General features: G+C 38.9%; 1 protein-coding gene across 3 annotated transcripts; it reads right to left on the bottom strand.

The window, feature by feature from the left end:
* Positions 1–923: 923 nt before the first annotated feature.
* Positions 924–5659, bottom strand: LOC107828129 (uncharacterized). Of its 3 annotated transcripts, XM_075238465.1 has the most exons (4): positions 5483–5659; positions 4775–4874; positions 1798–4538; positions 924–1685 (listed from the first exon to the last, which is right to left on the bottom strand). In XM_075238465.1, the coding sequence occupies exons 3-4, from the start codon at positions 4462–4464 to the stop codon at positions 1590–1592; spliced, it is 2763 nt and encodes a 920-aa protein (XP_075094566.1). In that variant the 5' UTR covers positions 4465–4538; positions 4775–4874; positions 5483–5659; the 3' UTR covers positions 924–1589. The 3 variants fall into 3 exon arrangements, with proteins under 3 accessions (XP_075094566.1, XP_016510873.2, XP_075094565.1); XM_016655387.2 differs by having other exon boundaries at positions 924–4538; XM_075238464.1 differs by lacking the exon at positions 4775–4874 and having other exon boundaries at positions 924–4538; positions 5483–5649.
* Positions 5660–21558: the final 15899 nt, after the last annotated feature.

Here is a 21558-nt window from a genome sequence, read left to right as displayed (position 1 = left end):
TACGATTTAGAGCATGTTAATGGCTGATACAACCTATTATAAAAGAATGTAATTGGGCAATGTAACGAAAGATTTCTCCATAGGAATTTCATTAAGTTCTGTCACTTTTTGTTGAAAGAAACTAATTTTTTTTAATAAAATAACAAAAGCATGAAATAATTATGGGATAATTTATTCTTCGTTGAGGTAGATACATAGAATAAATTATATAGAGAGAATTCATGTGATGAATAAAATCAAATTACCTCTATAAAGCTAATCTTAGTGCATGCTGGATTAAGCAACGAAAAATTTCATATAGTGGTAAGATGTCAGTTCAAATTAAAGAGTTCTTCTAGACTCGGGAATTGGTATGGTCTGAAACTTCAAAACATAGTTGGGATATATTATGGAGAAGTTTAAACTTTATTAGAATTAGAAGTTCATACGAATTTGGATTAGGGCAAATTACAATATTACAATTTTATCTAAAGTTATTCATTATTTTAAGGATATTAAGATATACGAACAACATAGTCAGATCATGCTACTTAATTTATTTTGAATTGAATCTTTTTTAACTTTAGCTCCAATCATTTAAAGGAATATTTATATCCGAGTTCCAGTTAAAAATACATATGATTAACAGGTTCACGTTGGAATTTTTAGTGTCACACACATTCTTTCTTTTTATATAGCTGAACTCTCAAGTCACAGTCATCCAATTCAAAACTGAAAGGTAAATGATCACAAAGAGTATCAAAAGAATAGCTGATTGAAAACCAGAAAGGCCTGCAACTTTCAAGTTGCCCATTCCCCTAGCAGAAGAGAATGGATTACATAAACCACAATGCCATTGGAAAGGATGATGTTGTCCATCTAATGTCCTCGCAAGTCGCTACATGTTTCAGCAACCATCCGGCAATACAATTCATTCACCAGACTTAGAGCAAAGGACCAATTTATATTAATAGCTGCTGTTGCAAACATACAGCAATTAAAAGTTGATTCAAGCAAAATGTCAACTATCCTATTAAATGTAGCGAACAATCTTAAGATTTACACTTAACAATGAATTCTAGCGAAGTAAAGCAAAAGACTGAAGAATCTGTCATGTCTACAGGTCATGCAACCATCGAGCAATAAACTGATGATATGGAGCAACAGAGAGGAAGATTTCACTGCCAAGATCCAGGAGAACCAATTCACATTTGAGTCTCATCACACTATAATTGGTGCAACACTTTATAGGGAACATGGCACTGAAGCAGGATCAAGCTCCCAGCAGCCTATTAAAACCCCTCCTTTTTCCCCAGTCAGCTGAAATGCAGGGATCTGATGAGAGAATCTCCCGAACTCATCTTTTTTTATTTCTAGAATAGCAGGATTCAATCTTTGTTTTCTTAGAGACCTGAAGACTGACTTGAAACCATTCACACGCACCATGGATGAAACTTTTATCCGGTCTTTTGAATTCTCGATGACCTCCACTATCTCATACTCAAACTTGTCTGGATCCAAACCTGATTTTTTCCAGTTCTTGTAGAGTGCCCAAATCTCTCCTTCTCTTGGATAGATTTCAAACCTGTTCCTATTATTAGAGACTGTTTTCACCACGTGTGAGAAGGTACTAGGCTCAACGACTTGACATTTTTCATTCTGGACTTTGAATGTTCCACAAACAGTCTGAGGAGCATTTTTACGACCTGCACTAGATTCAAGAAGGACTACATGCAATTTGAATGGCGAAGGAACAATCTTCTTAATCTGAGCATAAGTCTTTGGCAATGTACTATTTTGACCATAAAGAGCCCATACCTGATCTACTTGAAACTTCCCCATAGATCTGTCCATCCTAAAATCACAAAAAACTTCTTCAGAACCTTTTTCATCTGATAAAGTTATTGGATTTTTGGAGCTTCCAGAGGAGTTGCCGAGACCAAAGCTCTTTGTGGGTGAATGCAACACTTCATCAGCTTGACATGACAAATGACTTGGTATGCTGGGACTTGAGTGACAGTTCTTTTTAACACAATTATCATCAAAATCAGTGGAAGGATTGTCATTGGCAGAAAGAGAGCTCATCTTATTTTGCTTTTTCTCAGAGTTGTTCACTCCTCTAGCAGATTTTCGAATCTTAGCAGACTCACCATCAGTAGCATGGATGCCTTTCAAGTCCCCAGACTTCAGAGATATCGTTGCATTCTCGGATGTCCTGGATTTGTCTCTAGTTCCAGGGGGAACAGCAAACAAAACTTCTTCTATAGGTTGAGAATTTGAAGTCCTGCTTTCTTCCTTAACTTTCCCAGGGTACCAAATATCATCTGGATCAAGGGGTAGGGAAGCAGGATCAAGTTCAAACGATCCCGCTGGTACACCCTCTCGTTCAGTTCCAGTCATTTTGAAAGAGGGAACTCGATGAGAGAACTTGTAAAGTTCATTTGGCTTTACAAAGAATGTAGCAGACACAGTAATCCTTGTTCGCTGGAAAAGGCTAACAAAACCAGTCACTTTATCTAAGTAACCAACTTGGACACCAACATCCCCAACATAATCAGAAAGAATCTCCACAATTTCATACTTGTACTTCCTATGGTTCTTTGGATCGGAGGTCCAACAAATATCCCAATCCTTGAAAAGGGCCCACGTTTCCCCTTTCCTAGGATATACAACGTACAAACCTCTCTTGCCCATTTCGCACGGAACTTGATGAGAAAATGTAAGTCGATCAGAAGTGGAATCAGTACACCCACGTTTAAATTTCCCACAGCCAACAGGCAACTCTGCCCTGACCCAAGCTCTGCCTCCTTGATCTTCTGGATGAGCCTCGAGCCAACTGAAAATCACATTAAATTCAGGACTGGATACCTTCCTAATGTGGGCATAGAATCTTGGCATACCATCATCCGTATCATAGCAAGCCCAGATTTGGTCAATAGCAAAGCGATTTTCTGCTTTATGCTTGTCAAAATCACTGAATTCAGGATCAGGATAATCATACACCTGTGCAGGATTACTATCAGAAATGGTATCTGGTTCGGAATCAGAATCAACAAGAAGTTCAATATTTTTGGCACCACCTGATGGCGGTCCGGAAGCCTGTCCATTAACTGTCGCAATTTTAAAATTGTTGGTTTGCACATCCCTTTCAGGACAGCCCACTCCATTTTGATTTAATCTTTCCACAGAATTACTGCACGGCCTAGTTGCACATGCATGTCTTTGATTATCACCACCAACAGCTTCTTTCTGCAGAGGTTTACTATCTCCAGCTGACTGGTTAGACCGCGCCTTCTTCAGAGGGCTTGCCAAATCATTCTCATCATCACTTACACCTTCATTGTATGAAACATTCTGCCGACGCCGAGATGATCTCCTAGAGCCATAGGCATCAAGTCCAGTTCCTTGTCCAGCAGGTGGATTGTTTCCATTTTCAAACTCCACATCTTCTGTCTCGACACTGGTTGAAGTATCAGAGCTTTCACTCGATTCAACTGTCTGCTTCCGACCCCTTTTCCTGCTTTTGCGATCCACCTTTGGCATTGCAGCTCCTTCTCTCATACCACCTGTTCGCTTTTCATCCTTTCGTTTGGTTCTCATATCCTCAAACACTGGAGCAGTCTTTCCTCTGCATATCTCTGGACCCTGTTGGGGTCCAGTTCGGGTAGGTGGAAACCCAGCACTTCCTGCAGTCATTTTCGAGGTTCCTTGGTTAGGAAGTTCTTTCTGCACAAAAGACTGGTTGCGATTAGATTTAAGGGGCACATCCTGAAATGCAGGCTGACTCCATTTGGGTCCAGGAGGGACGCCTTGAGAACCTATATCAAATGCTATAAAAGGCTTCGAGCATTTCTGGCAGCGCAGAGCACTGTTCACATAATTACTATAATACTGGTATCTAACTTTGCAAGAGGGGCACTCTGTCCAGAACGTTTCCTGCACTGTAGATGAAGCTGGTTGTGTAGATTGACGGTTATTTAGAGTATTGAACGGAGCATTGAAACCATTGTTAATATTGTTTTGCCTGACAAATGGATATCGATTAACCTGATGAGGTGGTTGCTTTGCTACGAAAGATTTGGATAGAACTTTACACTTATTATCGTATGAAGACCTTTTAACTGGGTCAGAGAGAACCATATTTGCTTCCACAATTAGCTTGAAAGCTGCCTCTGCACCAGGCAACTTATTCTTGTCAGGATGAAGCACGAGTGCAAGTCTCCGATATTGTTTTTTGATGGTCGATTCATCAGAGAACTTATCAATTTGAAGAATCCCATACCAGTCCCTTTCTGATCCCACTACTTTGTTTTGAGATGAACAGTGAACATTACAGACAGCAAGTAACTGGGAAATGTTCTCCAGTTGAGGGTAAAGTCGTTCGGCTTTCACCGCAACCTTTTTAGCCCCTTCAAAGTCATTATTCAGCAATTTCTTCTCCGCAAGCTCTTTGGCCTTTAGGGCCTCGTCCTTGTTGCAGTCCATCGCAGGTTGAACTTAATAAATTAACTGGTCAAGTGATAAGCATAAGTTTCTAACTTGTCTTCTTCATCTCAACTCTATAATCATACAAGAAAAAAGGAAAGTAACATCAATATCGCCCAAAACAAAAGTGTGCATACATATAAACAGAAGTCAAAGTGGATATTAACAAAATAACATATACTTTCACAAAGCAAAACAAGAGTACTAAATGGTAAAAAGGAAATGCTGCATTTCTCAAGATAGACATAGAAAACCACATTTTTACTATTAATTAAGTCGCATAGCAACAGCTCTAGATAAGGAACTTTACCTTCAGTTATAACTTATGTGCTTTTGGAGCAGCTATGAGCGAGATTAGTGGCAGATCAAAACCACAGAAAGACCAGATGCTTAAATAAAGGTACCAAAATCTGCAACAAAGAATAGCTAATTTCAACTAATCTACGGTAAACGATTAAGTAAAATAAAAATAAACAAAACACATAGATGTCGCATTTGGGAGCTTTTAACTCAAATGGTCTATTAAAGTTTGGAGGTAGGTATATTTCCAGAATCCTGCCTTCTGAGCATATTTCTTAAATACAACAACAACAACAAACCCAGTATAATCCCACATGTGGGGTCAGCGTATTTCTTAAATGTGACGGAATAATCAAACGCAAAATATAGGGTATCAGATAGTGAAAGTAACACAAGCAGCTCAAATTTTACCAAAAAACGAACAAAGGGAAGCAATTAATAGAGACCCTTACGTAGTCAAAGTATTAGGAACTGACACAAATCCATAATTCAAACACCAAAAAACAGATCAAAAAACATCCGAAACCCTAAAAATTCAATTATGAGAATCGGAGTTCATACTCTATAATTGTGTGTGAGAGAGAGAGAGAGAGAAAACAGCACTCACTATCCAAATACTTCAAACTTCTAAGGCCCATGTGACCAAAAAGCCCGAATCACAGTAAAATAGGGAAACAGTACACACACAAGTATATCTACACATAAGAAATATGCTTACCCGTATGAGCGACGCGCCTGGGATGAAAAGTATGGAGAGAGAAAAACCCCAGTTGAGAATAATTTGACAGATATAGACACAGGAGAGACTGGGAGAGTTGGGGAGTCGCGGGAAAGAGAGTGAAAATTCAGGAAAAGGGGAATGACTTGTGAAATTTCATTGCCCCAAAAACGAATTAAAGAAGGTTCTTCTTAATTTCAATACAAAAATGTAGGGTGCTTCAATTTTGTCGGGTTGGGCCCATAAGATTTTAGGTTTTCAACTTGGCCCATTAAGAAATAATGGGCTTTAAAAAGGGAAAGTTGAACCCGAGATTTTTATTTTTGTATTACACTACAGGGTCACCCTCCAAGAGTGGGTTGCTCTAGTGGTGAATATCATCCACTTCCAACTAAGAGGTTGTGAGTTCGAGTCACCCAAGAGTAAGGTGGGGAGTTCTTGGAGGGAAAAAGCTGGGGGTCTATCGGAAACAGTCTCTCTATCACAGGGTAGGGGTAAGGTCTACGTACACATTACCCTACCCAGGTCTACGTACACATTACCCTACCCAAACCCCACTAGCAAGATTATATTGGGTTGTTGTTGTTGTGTTTCAAGAACGTGGACGATAAAAGGAAAACAGTGAGAATGAACGAAAAGGGCCAAATATACCTCTGTACTTTCGAAAAATGTTTAAATATACCCTTCATTATACTATGAGTCCAAATATAGCACTCCCGCTATACTTTGAGTTCAAATATACCCCTAATTTAAATGGAGTGACACGTGTCATCGTCCTATTGGCCAATTCTAAATATCTCCTAATTAATTAAAAAGACCCTTACCCAAACCCGTTTTTTTGTAAAAATAGAAAAAACTGAATTATTTTTACTAAAAATTGAAGGAAAAAAAAATTTCCAGTTTTTACAAAAAAATTGCTTTAAAAAAAACTGAAAAATATTTTCTAAAGCAATTTCTTTTTGTAAAAACTGAAATTATTTTTATTAAAAACTGAAAAAAAAATAAAAATATTTTTTTCAGCTTTTACAAAACTATTGCTTTAAAAAAACTAAAAATTATTTTTTTGTAAAAACTGGAAAAACAATTGTTGAATCTTTTTTTTCAGTTTTTACAAAAACATTACTTTAGAAAATTAATTTTTAGTTTTTTTTTTCAGCTTTTAAAAAAATAATGCTTTAGAAAATATTTTTCGGTTTTTTCAGTTTTTTTAAAGTAATATTTTTGTAAAAACTGGAAAAAAAATATTTTTCGTTTTTTTTCAGTTTTTAATTAAAAAAATCATTTTTTTCCAATTTTTGCAAAAAATATTCTTTAGAAAATTGCTTTTCGAGTATGGGTGATGGGTATGGTTATGGATATGGGTCTTTTTAATTAATTAAGAGATATTTAGAATTGGCCAATAGGACGATGACACTTGTTACTCCATTTAAATGAGGGTATATTTGAACCCAAAGTATAGCGGCAGGGGTATATTTGGACTCATAGTATAATAAAAGGCATATTTAAACACATTCCGAAAGTACAAGGGTATATTTGACTCTTTTCCTTTTATTGTGTGGAGACTCCCATTATGTCATTGAATTGTAAGATCGAGATCTTTTGATTTACTTTTTCACCCTAATGATTGGGAGTGTACAAAAAAAATAATAAATCGCACCAAACCGATAATCTGAGTCAAATCGGGAAAAAAATCACGATTGTGGTTTGGTTTGATTTGGTTTGGTATTGAAAAAAAAACTTGACCATAATTGGTTTGGTTTGGTTTTAACTAAAGAAAGTCAAACCGAAACCAAACCAACCCGACATTACATATATAATTTTTTTTAGATATATGTTAAACAACACTAAGTGATTGGTGCTTATTTTTAAATATATTAGAAGCGCTTGAGTTTCGACGTGTCTGCTTAATGTCTTTTTCAAAAAGCTCGAGGGCAATTTAGTCATATTGCATCACTTTTATTAAATCATACATATACGTGGCTTTTTTGCCCACCGATAAGTCTACTTGTGATTGTTATAGGTTTGCATCTCTTTCCCTTTTCTCTCTTTCTACTCAATACGGGCTTAATGGGTCCGGCCACATTCGGTCAAAAATGGAACCGGAACGATTCTGGGCCTACCGGGCCGGTTTTGTGTATAATTTTATATATATATATTTTGTATAACTAAAGTAAAAATATAAAATAAAAAAATTATCTTATAAAAAGAGTGTTTGAATAAAGGATGCAAAGATTTTAAAATTCTTATATTTGAATATTGATTAAGAATTTAAGATAATATAAATACAATGAAGATAGAAAATAATTGCACTTATAATTTGCAAGTTCTTTTTTTATTTCAAACTTGCAATCTAAAGTTTACATTACATTTAACAACAACTAAATTAACGAAAAAAGAGTAAATTCAAAGTTTAATTATTAAATATAAATCTAGAACTTCAAAGGTTTTGCATTGCCTTAGTAAGTTCTTCATAATCAATATGAACTTCTTGGCCATCTTTTGGAGTGTTAAATTCAGATGGGTGACCATGTGTATATCTCCAAGTTTCTCGTCTTCTGGTTTATCAACATCTTCACGTCCTTGATTTTTTCGTTCCGATCTAATCCAATCTCTGAAACATACTAAAACTTCTAAAGCATTACATCCCTATGAGTAACAGGTGTCTCTCAGTTGTTGTCTTGCTTGACTAAATGCACTCTCTGATGCCGCAGTTGAAATTGGCACATTCAGCACGTCCCGAGCCATAGCAGAAAGAACAGGGAATTGCTTTTCATTCTTATGCCACCATCCCAACGGTGAAAAATCCTTATTGCGAGACTCTGATTGCTTTTACAAGTAGAATTAAAGTTCATTAATGTTCCTACTACTGATTTGAGTGGAAGGAAACGTAGCTCAAATATTATAACCATCAAGACTTTCATCTTCATCCATATTAGCAGATGCAGTAGAAGTAGTATAATACATAGTGGGATTAACATTGCCTACATTAATAGCACCATCATCAATTATATTTGCATAAATAATTATATAATTATTGTAAATAATCATTTAGCTTGTTCATACAATTATATATATATATATATATATATATATATATATATATATATATATATATATATATATGGGGTTAGTTGGTTCAATCTTCATATAATTATATAAAGCATTGATTATTTGGTGACAATTAGACATTTTTATAGAAGGATTTAAAACATCACCAATTAAATAAATCAAAGGAATTGGAAAGAAATATTTTTTGAATTTGGCTTGCATTTTTTCAACAGCATCCTTATATTTTTCTTTCTTCTTTAATTTAGAGAGTAGAAAAGAAATTTCAGCTATATGTACTAAAGCCATAGTAACAATAGGGTAATATGCTCCAGAAAACTCAACAGTAGCTGTACAAAATTTATGTAAAAATTGAACAACATCATTAATGGTCTCCCAAGAATTAGTTGTTAACATACGGTTTGGATCAGTAAAATGCGCTTTAGCAACTTCAGTTATCGGCAATCTATATTTGTAGCAACATTTTAAAAATAAGTATGTATAACTCTATCTAGTAACAATTTTATCTTGCATGAATCTGGGTTTAAGGTTATGCTCCGTACACTTAGTCTTAAATTCCCTAATTCTAGATTATCTATTATTTCCTTGAATAACACCCACTGCTCTTCTAACATGAGTAATCTCAGTCGAAAATAAATCAAGACCACTTTTAACGATTAAATTATAAACATGGCATGCACACCTAAAATGAAAAATTTCGTCTAGTGGTGGTTTCAAATGTAGTCTTAATATTGAAATGGCAACATTGTTGTTAGAAGCATTATCAAAAGACATACACAATACTTTTTTATTAAGATTATAAAATTCAACAACTTCACAAATAATAGTACTTATAAAAATAGCATTATGACTTTGATCTTCATCATATTTAAAAGTGATAATACGTTTTTTCATACAATAATTATTATCTATCCAATGACATGTAATTGTCAAATAATTATTTTCGTTTACAGAATGGCCAATATCAGAAGTTAGAGAAACTCTACAAGGAAGGCGGTCAAACAAATACCGTATGTATGTCTAATATTGTACAAGCACCCAACTTATACAATGGCCTATAAAGTGACCAATCTTTCTGTGGAGGCGGCGAAGGGATGGTAAGGCTTTGAAGTCAAGCCCTTATACGCTCTAAAAAAAAGGGTATGTCGTCTAAAGATAAATAATCTATAAGTACTTCTAGGGATACCTTTAAATAAGGGATTATAAATCCTTTGAATATACATAGTCAGATATGATGAAGAAGCAAAAGAAAAAGGTAGACAACCCAAAGCAATCATTTTTGCTAACTCCTCGCGATTCCTTCATTTTATCATATTTCATAAGTCCTCCAGTACTAGGGTTTAAAGTTCCTTGATTTTTATTTAAATTAGAGCCTCATTCTATAGGATGAGTAATTCTCATATGTCTACTAAGTGTTCCAGTCCCCCCTAAACTTCTTCCAGTCTTATGTTTAAAATCATCTTTATAAAGTTTGCATCTAACTCTATCAGAATTCTCTATTTCGTCAAAATATTTCCAAACTTTACTTCTTTTCCTCCGATTAGTAGTCGGGGCCACAAATGGTCTATTACTAGTGCCACGACCACCACCCCTGCTACCAACTCCAACACTACTATGGTGTAAGTGGTGTCTCATCTTTAATTTCTAATTCATTATCTTCTATACCGAAATCTTCTTGTAATTGTTCATAATCTATATTATTATCAAATGATATTTCAGAAATATGTGTAGAGTTATTTAAATTGCTACTAGATGTTGAACTAGTACCTCTTTTTCTATTTTCCCGATTACCTCGATTAGCAACCTTATTACAAACTCTTTTTACAGCATTAAACATATTGTGAAAATTTAACTACTAACAAAAATTAAATATGAAAATAAAATATTAAATAAGAGAAAGAGTTGGAGGAAGTGCACCGAATTCCAAAATAAGTTGAACACTTGATGATTTTCGCAACTCCAATGTTACCACGAAGAAAAGTCAATTGTTCAAAGTTCAAAGTTCAAACTTCAAATAATATGATAAATTAAATTCTAAAAAAAATGAGAGCCAAATAATTGATTGCAGTTTAGGTAAGAATGAGAGAATGACAATTGAGATTTGAGTTTGAGAAATGAGAGATGAGTGAAGAAATGAAGAAGAGAGGGGGTGTATTTATAGTTTTTCAAAGGGCTAAATTAGTAATTACTAAAAGTGTTATTTTTAGAAAAACTTTCCCAAAAAAGGGCCATTCTTGCAATAATTCTGTTGGGCAACGGTCAAATTTGAAGTTAACCGTTGCCAACCGTCAAAAATATCCCTTGAACCGGTTTAACAGAAAATTTAATAAAACGGTTTTGACCGGTCCGGTTAACCGAATTTCTTTTTTATACGGACCAACCCCCTAACCCAGCCCACCCGGCCCCCTAACTACAGGTCTAGGCCGGTCCGAAAATAGGTCAACCCGGCCCGTTTGTCACCTTTAATACATATACGTGGCTTTATCTGCCCATCGATAAGTCTATTTGCGATTGTTATAGGGTTGCATCTCTTTCCCTTTTCTCTCTTTCTACTCAATGTCCCAATCTAGATTTTTCTAGGCATGCACGGAGAAAAAGCAGTACAGCAACAATTCACTATAATCAAAGCGTAGCACCGAGAAAGAGCAAAAACCAGGTGATAATCCCTTTTTGATTTGAAGTTTGAGTTTCATCTTAAGTCTTTATGCTCGATTATTGCTCTATTCCACCTTTTTCCTTAGTTTCTTCTTCACTCTAGCCATTAGCTTTTACTTGATTTCTACATTTTTTCATTTGCTCTTTGTTTTTGGGGTTTATCATATATGTGAATTATGTGGAGTTTCTTAGTAATGGAATTGTGATGATATATGTTGGTTTTTGCACTTTCGCTCTTTGTGTTTTTGGCCTTTGTTCTCTTTTTCCTTTATTTGTTTTACTCGTGTCTTGGTGATGAGATTTTGATAGATATCTTTTGTTTTTCTTCTTATTTGGGACTGTTTTGATGGTGTTTGACCAAAAAATATAGATCTTTGGCTAAACTAATTAAATGTATTTAATGAGAGGTTAAGCCTAGCTAATAATAATAATTTCAGATGTGTAATCGATCCACGTGGATAAAGTTCGAACAACTTTGAAAGAGAGTTAGATTTGATGTGTATTTAATGTTTCAATATCAATAATGGAAGAGGAATATCAAGCATTTAATAACAATAAATGGTACTAAAGTAAATAAGGAGAATGATTCACCCAATATTGAATAAGGTGGATGATTTCTCCTTCTGACTATGATGAATGACATATAGATACAAAAGTATCGGAGCCTTTCTCGGATCTGATATAAAAGATATAGAACAATCAACAATCGAATCCCTTTAGAAAGGTAGTGTTTGTATTTATCTATCGAGAGTCTGTTTTATCAAGAATGTACTTGTCAGAGAATATCATCCGCCTCTTATCTAATCTCTCTCTTTCTATTTATAGGGACATGCTCCCAATTAACCCTAAAAGTACAAGTATAAAGAATATCCAATAGAATATTCTCTTAAAGGTCCTATTACTAAACTGGTCGTTACTGCTCCCTCTAATACTTGACCTCGGCCATAACTGGCTGCTCAGCGATGAATCCCATTAGTTACTACTCGACCTCGGCCAAATTACTTTTGGCAATACCACTTCGCGTTGAATGCCCTTAGGCGGATTTTGACCCATACAGTTAGTCCCTCAACTTATCAGGGTCGCCTCTCGGACGACCTCGATGAGCGGACTTCGCTAGTCGTAGTTGAGAGATTTTAGGCAGGCGGGTCGAATAGTAACACTCTTGGCGAGATGATAACGTGGCACTTCGTGAACCATAACTTATCGTTACGTCGATTCAGAATGACGCCACGACACCACGCATCATTATTACGCATTTTCTTGATGTATTGTATCGTTTTTCGTGCCTCTATCATTTTGAAATCCGTGATGGGCATCGACGATTTATATTCTCGATTGTGGTGCACGAGTTCCTATAAATAAGGACACAAAACCCTTTGCCTGATTTTTTGTGCTTTTCAAACACTGAATCTTCATCTCTTCCTTCCTTCTTTCATTATTCTTGCTTTTGTTACCTTCATCCTTGCATTCCTGTTTTCACCGGTTCGGATAACTTCTGCACTTATATCTATTTTGTGCTTGCGTATTCTCCATATAAAAAAGAGCAAAAATAGTTAATACAACTAATTCAAGGGGGAGTACCTGATCCTGTCCCCTTGGCAGTTCGCAAGCCTCCCCACGATGATAGGGTGGCCATGGTTGCTGAAGATGACAAATTTCCTATGGTGGAGAAAATAATTCCCCGTAAGGAGAAGGCTAGGTCTGACTTATTAAAGATGCCCGAAGATGATCCAGAGATCTCGGAGTCATTGATGAAAAAGGCGGCCATCGCTGAGTTTAGGGCTAAATTCAAAATTCCCGCCCACATAGACCTCATCCCTGTGGGGCACGACATGGTGAAAATACATCGCCGGGGGTACTGTGCCTTCTATGCATACCCCTTCTTCGTAGGTTATTCTTTTCCTATCCTTCCCCTAGCCGAAGATTTTTGTCACTACTATCGGGTGTGCCCGGCTCAACTCTCCCCCCTATATTTACAAGCTCATCTGCATGATTTCAAAGTTCGCGTAGTTGGTCGGGGTCAAGGTGACCATCCGTCACTTGATGCATCTTTTCGCCTCCAGTTTTCACAGAAGGATGATGTTACATCTTCGCCACAGGGGCGACAAGTGTCTTGTGGTAAAAATGGATTACAAGGCCAACCGCCAGTTTTGGCTCAACTACTTCTACGTTAGAACTGAGGACGTGGTGACAAATGCAAACGGATTTCCTTAGCTTTGAACTATGCTCGTAAGCACCTTTCTTCCTTTTTCCTCGGTTGCACTTTGTGCTAGTCGACCTTGGTTGTACTATATCTTATTTTTCTCTTTTTACACAGCGAAAGCTAAACCCCCCTCCTTTGGTTGAGGATATTCACGAGTGGGTTAGCCAAGTCCTTCCTCATACAGTGGGGATCCGCGAATGGTTGGCCTTCCATATTAAGTTCGGGCCTAAGCTTCTCGGTAAGTTTGCTTGTCTTCGTCATTGAAGTTTTCTGATAGGTCACCTTTTAGGTCGCCTTCTATCTTTGCGGGGGTTGATCCCGACCTTTTTTATCTCTTTTGTTGTCAGCACGGGGAGGTACGAGGAAGCCGAGAGCTCCTACTCATTCGTTCTGCCAGGCGACCGCCACAACGGAATCTGTTTCAGCTGCAATCGCGACCAAGCTTGCTCGGTCATCTGCCTTTCTTTGATCTCCAGTTTTGGCGAGATCAGCTCAGCCATCGGCGGCCTCAGCATCTGGGACATCGGCTTTTCCTGTGCTGCATTTAGTAGATGAGTTGTCGTCGAGCGAGGAAGATCTGGATCTACGAAAAAGGAGATCGGCTGATGTTGGCGGTGGTACAGTTCGAGCAGTGGACTCTACAAGGGACGACTATGAGCCGACCATTGTTGCACCTGAAAGTGACGCGAAACCGTCATCTGGAGTTTCGCTATCAATGGGAGTGGTGGAAGGTACGCCCTTTCTTAAAGTTGGTGTTGAAGTTGGAGGGTTGTCCGTGGAGGTCGGTGATAGCGTATTGAGAAGTGACATGTCATCCTCGGTATTGGTTGATGTTCCCTCGTTGGCCGAGGTGAGAGGCAAAGGTATTACTGAGGATGGCTACGAAACTGTCTCTGATATTAACCTCGATGAGGTGCGGATGTTGAGCGAGGGGTTCATTTTTTTCTCAGGTGGAAGTGAGGTTGGAAGGGTCCACTCATGCCATCGTGGTCCCCATGGACCGCGACCTGCTGGTGAACACTGAAAATGTGGTCCCTTCCTTAGGTCCCCTTTGCTCCGATGTGGAGGGCAAGACCCTCGAGTTACTGAATGATGCCACCCTGTCGTCGAGTATAGCCGGCCTCTCCCTTAGGGTAAATCTTCCGACCTTGGTAGTTTTTATGTCTTGTGCACTATTTTTGATAGACTGATTTTTCCCCCTCTTTTTTTAGACTATTATCTTGGAGATTGAGAGTGCTCGCCGAGAGGAGAGGCATAAAACCATTTTCAAGAAAATGGCGAGTAAGTACCGTGAATACCTCAGCAAGCATCGCGAGATTTGTAGGTGATTTGGTGAGAGCGGCGACTTCCGAGCTATCAGGGACGAGCTGAAGTAGAAAGACAATAGCTAGTGAGAGTCATCAGCAAATGCAACATCATTGAAAGGGCGCTTAGGGACAAAGAAGAGGAGCTCTAAGTGAGCAAGAGAGTTGAGGCCGAAATACACGGACCTTCAAGCCCAAGTAGTATCTCTGCAGGCCGAACTCGAGCAATGTTCGGTCAGGGTCGATGCTTTGAGTGACGAGGTCGCCGAGAAGACAACATATTTGGAGAAGACCAAGTTAGCTCGGTTAGCGGCTTTGACAAATGCGTAGGCTTTGAGGGATGTAATCCGCGTCCTTCGGTCTGAGCGGGCAAACAATTTGGAGATGACCAGGCTCAGGGAAGATCGGCTTGACGAGCAAATCGGGGGGCTAGAAAAAGAGGTCTCGAACCTTGGTGACCAAATCGTCGCTCTCGAGGCCGAGAAGACACATTTGTTGGCCCAATCTTCGTCCTATCACACTTATGCTTATCTTGATGTTCTGCGAGATTTATATGAGAAGTGGATCCACGCCAAGGCTCAGCTAGACATATTCAGAGATATGATGATGACGGGGAGAGTTCCTGAGGCTGATTTTGAGGATTCTCGTGCCAAGGCACGTGCAGCTCGGATCGCCTATGGCTATGACCCTGCTACACAGGGGACCGGCTATGGCGAGGATGATTTAGATGGGATTTAGCAGGATGCCTGGTACAAGGACGAATATCCTAATGGCGATGGTGGAGATGGCGATGCTGGGTCGGGTGGCGAGTAGTTATCTCTTTGATTTGTAATATTTTCATATTTTTGTGGGCATCTATTTAGCCCCTGTAAAGCTTTTTTTTGAAGTATGAAATGCTATTTTTGTTGTTCGTTTCTGAATCTTTTCTCTGTTCGGTCTTGTATGATCATTTCCTTAATTATGTCGTTTGGCTGCTTTTAGCTGTAGAAGCTCGATTTGTATGTTGAACGAGTTCAAACGCTGCACTTGGTAGTCGTGACCTGGGCCAATTAAGTGTTATCGAACGAAGTCAAACATAGTCGGAGCTTAATTTGAAACGTAACTTAGTTAATATAAGCGAGGTCGATGTAACCTATATCCAAAAATAGCCGAGGGTCATATAAGCTTAATTCGAGCAAAGTAAAATATAAGACACAATTGACCTGAATGAAGCCGAATGCGAATTCGAGCGAGGTCGGTGTTATTTGATTCGAATGAGGTCGAGTGTCTTTCAATTCGAATGAGGTCGAATATTTTTTAATTCGAACGAGGTCGAATGTCTTTTAATTCGAACGGGGGCGAATGTTTTTTAATTCGAACGGGGTCGAATGGCTTTTAATTCGAATGAAGTCGAATGTTTTTTAATTCGAACGAGGTCGAATGTCTTTTAATTCGAACAAGGTCAAATATTTTTTACTTCGAAGGAGGTCTAATGTCTTTTAATTCAAATGAGGTCAAATATTTTTTAATTCAAACGGGGTCGAATATCTTTTAATTCGAACGAGGTCGAATGTTTTTTAATTCGAACGGGGTCGAATGTCTTTTAATTCGAACGAAGTCGAATGTTTTTTAATTCGAACGAGGTCGAATGTTTTTTTAATTCGAACGAGATCGAATGTCTTTTAATTCGAACGAGGTTGAATGGTTTTTAATTCGAATGAGGTCGATTGTTTTTTAATTCGAATGAGGTCGATTGTTTTTTAATTCGAACGGGGTCGAATGACATTTAATTCAAACAAAGTCGAATATTTTTTAATTCGAACAAGGTCGAATGTAGTTTGTTCAATTATGGTCGTGGGTCGGGTAGATGCTGAGGTAATGTTCTGGAGAACATACATGTGTGTTTTGCTCAATACTTGGAGAAATTTACATATTTTTCGGGATGGCATTCCAGTCCCGATCTATCTAGTCCCTTCATTGGGCGACCTGGAGATATGACGAGAGGTTGGACAATGAACTATGCCGTTTTCTTGTCTGTACTTTAACTTGAAGTGTTCCCTTCATTGCCTCGTTAAAAACCCCCTTGAGAAAATCTAGTTGGGATAAAACTCAAGTGAGGGAAAAAGAGAACGACTTGGAGGACGCTTGTTCTTAAAAGTTGAAGTACTTGAGGTGGGTGACGTTCCAATTGTTTAGTAGTCGTTTTCCTTTCACTGTTTCTAGTTGAAATGACCCTTTGCTTGTTGCTGCTGTGATTTTGTATGGGCCGACCCAATTTATTCCCAGTTTGCCCTCCTATAGGTCTTTGCTTGTGTTTGGGCTTTGAGCACATAGTCCCCGATTTTAGTGGTTTGATCTTGGCCTTTTTGTTGTAGTAGCGTTCTGCCTGTTGTTTTTGGGCGATCATTCTTATGTAGGCCATGTCTTTCTATTCTTCGGTTTCGTCGAGATCTTACCTTCTACTTTCGTCGTTCCTATGCCCGCTCTCATGGGCGTATCTCAAACTAGGCTCTCCGACTTCGACTGGTATTACTGCGTCAGTCCCATAGACTAACGAGTAGGGCGTTTCCCCTATGCTCGTCTTTTGCGTTGTGCGGTAGGCTCATAGCACTTCTGGCAGTAGTTCTAGCCAAAGTCCATTTGCGTCCTCGAGCTTTTTCTTCATGATATTTGGTATTGATTTATTGGAGGACTCCGCTTGGCCGTTGTCTGCAGTGTGGTATGGGGTGGAGAGTTTTTTTTTTGATATGCCACTTCTCGAAAAATCCGGCGACCTTTTATCCATTAAAGTGGGGTCCGTTGTTGCAACTGATCTCTTTGGGAAGGCCGAGGTGGCACACAATATTTTTCCATATGAAGGTGATCACTTCCTGCTCGCGTAGCTGAGCGAATGCTCCTGCTTCTACCCATTTAGAAAAATAGTCAATCAAAACTAAAAGAAAACGCACGTTACCTCGTCCTGCAGGGAGGGGGCCGACGATGTCCATCCCCCACTTGATGAAAGGCTAAGGGGAAGTGACCGAGTGGAGTTGCTCGCCTGCTTGGTGGATCATTGGGGCGTATTTTTGGCATTACTCACATCTTTTTACGAAGTCCGCGACCTCTTTTTTCATAGTAGGCCAGTAGTATCTTGCTCGTATGAGGCATCTGACCAAAGCTCGATTGCCGGAATGAGCCCCACAGTGGCCTTCATAGACTTCTTCTAGGACATGGCGAGTTTGATTCTGGCCCAAGCATTCTGCTAGGGGGCAGCCGTACGTCCTCTTGTACAAATCATTCTGGATGATGCTTGATAAGTAGGGATTTTGACCGCTTATTTGCTCTCTTTTACTTACGTTTTAGTTCAAAAATGCTTAAAGGTATTCCCGAGAACTAATGAAATATGCTTTCTTGCAGGAATATTGGGAAATGAGCCAAAGAAGTGAAAATCAACTCAAAAGGAGTAAAATTGGACAAGAACCAAAACAAGGCAAAAAAGGCTACATTGTGGACCGCACAATAATGTGTGCGGCCGCAAACTCTGAAGATGCACTGATAGAATTTCTTCACAGAGTGCAGACCACACAATTATTGTGTGACCGCAAAAGACTAGATTCAGAGACTTAGTTTGGGAGCTTGAAGTTGTGCGGACCGCACCATTATTATGCGGCCGCAGGATGCCAAAATGCGGCCGCACTCATAAATGTGCAGTCTGCAGAATGAAGCCCAGATCCAGTCCAAGAGCAAAAGTGCGGCCGCACTCAGAAATGTGAGGTCCGCACAATTAGAGGAAGTTCGGCCGCATCTCACTTTTATGTGACCGCAGAAAGCCAACCTGACCAGTCAGGCTCAAAGTGCGAACCACGCACAGAATTATGCGGTCGCACAACCTTCGCAGGAGCAATTTTGTCAGATATTTTTAGTTGGGTATAAATAGATCTTTTTTGTTATTTTTAGGTTAAGATGGGTGCACCTGAACACTTAGAGCCGTTTTTATTTACTGTATTGGGTAACTTTGTACTAGTTTAGCTTTTAAATATTAGATTTTCTTTCCTTAATCAATTATTATGCATTTTATCTTAGTTTCTTCTTTAATTTCTTCATTTTCCATGATTAGCTAAACCCTTAGGTGGGGTTGTGACCCAACCCTATTATGGGTACTTAATGGGTGATTGATTTAGGGCTTATTTGTGATTGGGTATATGAATTTTAGCCTAGTTATTGCTTGAATTTGAGAATTGATGGTTGCAAACATTGATTCATGCCTAATTGACTTAGTTTATACTTGAGAAAGTGAGACTAAGTCTAGGAAAACTTGGCTAACAAGAAATTGGGGTGAACTCAAGAAATTGTTAGCCCAATTAAATGGTCGAATCTAGAGATAGTAAAACCCGACTTGAGCATTTATCACTTGTTTCGTGAGATACCCATTTGGACTTGAGAAAGCCGAATTGGGCAAAATCACTCAAACTACCGAGAGGTATAGAGTGAGTAATTACGTGTGATTGCTATATTGTATCCCGATCAACCAAATATGCCCTAAAGCTATAAATCCGTTAGGTAACCATTTAGGTGGAAGTCACAATCCTAGATCTTTTATAACTTGAAAAACAACCAAAACCAAAAACATTGTCTCTTAGCTTTACAATTACAAGCATTAGCATAAAAGTAGAAGTAGAAATAACAATTGAAAATGTGGAAGTCTAATCTTAGGCACGTCATACATTCACACTAGGTATATACCTAATCCCACATCAAGCTCCATATGGAATCGACCCCTACTCGCGTTGGGTTTTTATTATTGCATTGACCGCCTCGCAACCTAAATTATTGGTGTGAGTTTGGGCGATATCAATTTTTGGCGCCGTTGCGGGGGAGCTAAAAATAGATTTAGCTATATATTTGGTTTTGTGTGTGACTTGTCTTCTTTTCCTTCCGGGTTACTAACCTTTTTGTGAATCGATTGTAGGTACAAAAAAATAGGTCTCAACAATGATCCTCTCGGAAACATGCCTTTGGGGGATGTGGACATGGAAGATGACCCAGTTGAAGAGGTTCCTCTTGAACCTCAAGCAAATAGACGAGGCCGGCCGCCTCAAGACAACATTCTCGTTCCTCCCCCAAATCTACCAAGAGAGGTTCCACACCGGGGGTTACCGAATGAAGGGTACACAAGTGCCATAGTCCTGCCCCGCATTAGGGCGGGCAACTTTCAAATCACAAATGTTATGCTTAAATTGCTTGAGCAACGAGGATTCTTCACCGGGGATCCGAATCAAAATACGTACAAGCACTTGAAAGGATTTGTGGACACCTGTTGGGGAGTAAACAGACCAACGTTTTCGAGGATGCTTTAAGGTTGAGACTATTTCCCTTTTCTCTATGGGGGAAAGCCTTGGACTAGTTAGAAAGATTGTCAAACCATTCTATCCATACATGGGATGAATTGGCAGAAAAATTCATTGTCAAGTTCTTTTCTGCCGGGCATATGGCTACTTTTAGAGACGAGATTCTAGCATTCAAACAATAATCCAATGAGCCTTTGCACGAGATATGGGAGAGGTACTGCACTATGGTGAAAGAGTGCCCGAATAATGACATGACCGAGGCTATGATTCAACAAACCTTCTACAGGGGGATCAATACTACCAATCAATGCGTGGTCAACCAACTTGCCGGTGAAGATTTCATGACAACACCATATGTCGAAGCTTGCGAAATCTTAGATGAAATGGTAGATACTTCATCGGCATGGCTAAGTAGAGAAAATATTCCTCAAGGTGATCCAAATGTGATTCACCTACACAAAGAATTGCACGATCATAGGCAAGCAATTGCTGAGTTGACCACTACAATGAATCAATTGGCCAAAGCTCAACTTCAACAGGTTCAAGGTCCTAAGCAAGTAAATGCAATGGAAAGTGTCAATATGATGGTGAACAAGCGAAAACAAAAGGGTGAACAAGTACAAAACTGTGTGGAATAATTTGTGCAATATGATAGTGGGTTCGACCAAGACGAATCGTATAATGAGCAAGAGGAAGAAGTGCAATATGTGAATAACTACCAAGGGCAAAGGAACAACTCTCAAGGCCCTAATCAACAACAATGGCGATCTCAAGGAAATCAAGGAAATTGGAACAATCAACACCATCAAGGCAATTGGAGTGGTGGTACCAACGATCAAGATAATTGGAACAATAACAATAATTAAGGCAATTGGAACAATCAAGGCAACCAAGGCAATTGGGATGGCAACAATAGGGAGGCAACAACAAAGGGGGTTGGAACGATAACCAAGGGAATCGGGGGTCGGGCTCTCAAAGGCCCCCGATGTATCAACAACCAAACAACCCGCCTCCTTATTCATCTCAAGGTTCTAGTTCTTCCAACAATGAGATGGGATGGATTAAAAATATGTTTAAACAAATGATGGAGAAAAATACCGACTCTGATGCTCAATTAGCCTCTCACAACACTTCAATCCGCAATTTGGAAGTTCAATTGGGGAAAATCTCGCAAGCTTTAAACACTCTTCCTAAGGGGGCACTACCTAGCGATACGGTGGTGAACCCTAAGGGTGGGAACAATACGGGACATGCCATGGCCATAACAACAAGGAGTGGAAGAGGTAGAGATGCAACCACCTCAAATCAAAGAAGAATTATGGATGATGATGTAGTGGTTCAAGAAGATGAGATTCCAAGACATGTGGTTCAAGCTAATGAAGAAGTGAGAATTGATATTGACGAGAATGTGGAGGAGACCCAAGAAGAAGTGAACCTGTCTAGGGAACACGTGATTGACATACCGGAACCGGTAGTGCCAAAGGCCAAGGCACAAATGCCAAGGCCTCCTCCTCCATACCCTCAAAGGCTCGCCAAGCAAAA

The sequence above is a fragment of the Nicotiana tabacum genome, chromosome 19 (assembly GCF_000715075.1).
Source record: "Nicotiana tabacum cultivar K326 chromosome 19, ASM71507v2, whole genome shotgun sequence".
NCBI lineage: Eukaryota > Viridiplantae > Streptophyta > Magnoliopsida > Solanales > Solanaceae > Nicotiana > Nicotiana tabacum.
This window is presented reverse-complemented; position numbering and strand designations above follow the sequence as displayed.

Coding starts and splice junctions, on each gene's coding strand:
- LOC107828129 (XM_016655387.2), bottom strand. CDS start 4,464: ATGGACTGCAACAAGGACGAGGCCCTAAAGGCCAAAGAGCTTGCGGAG.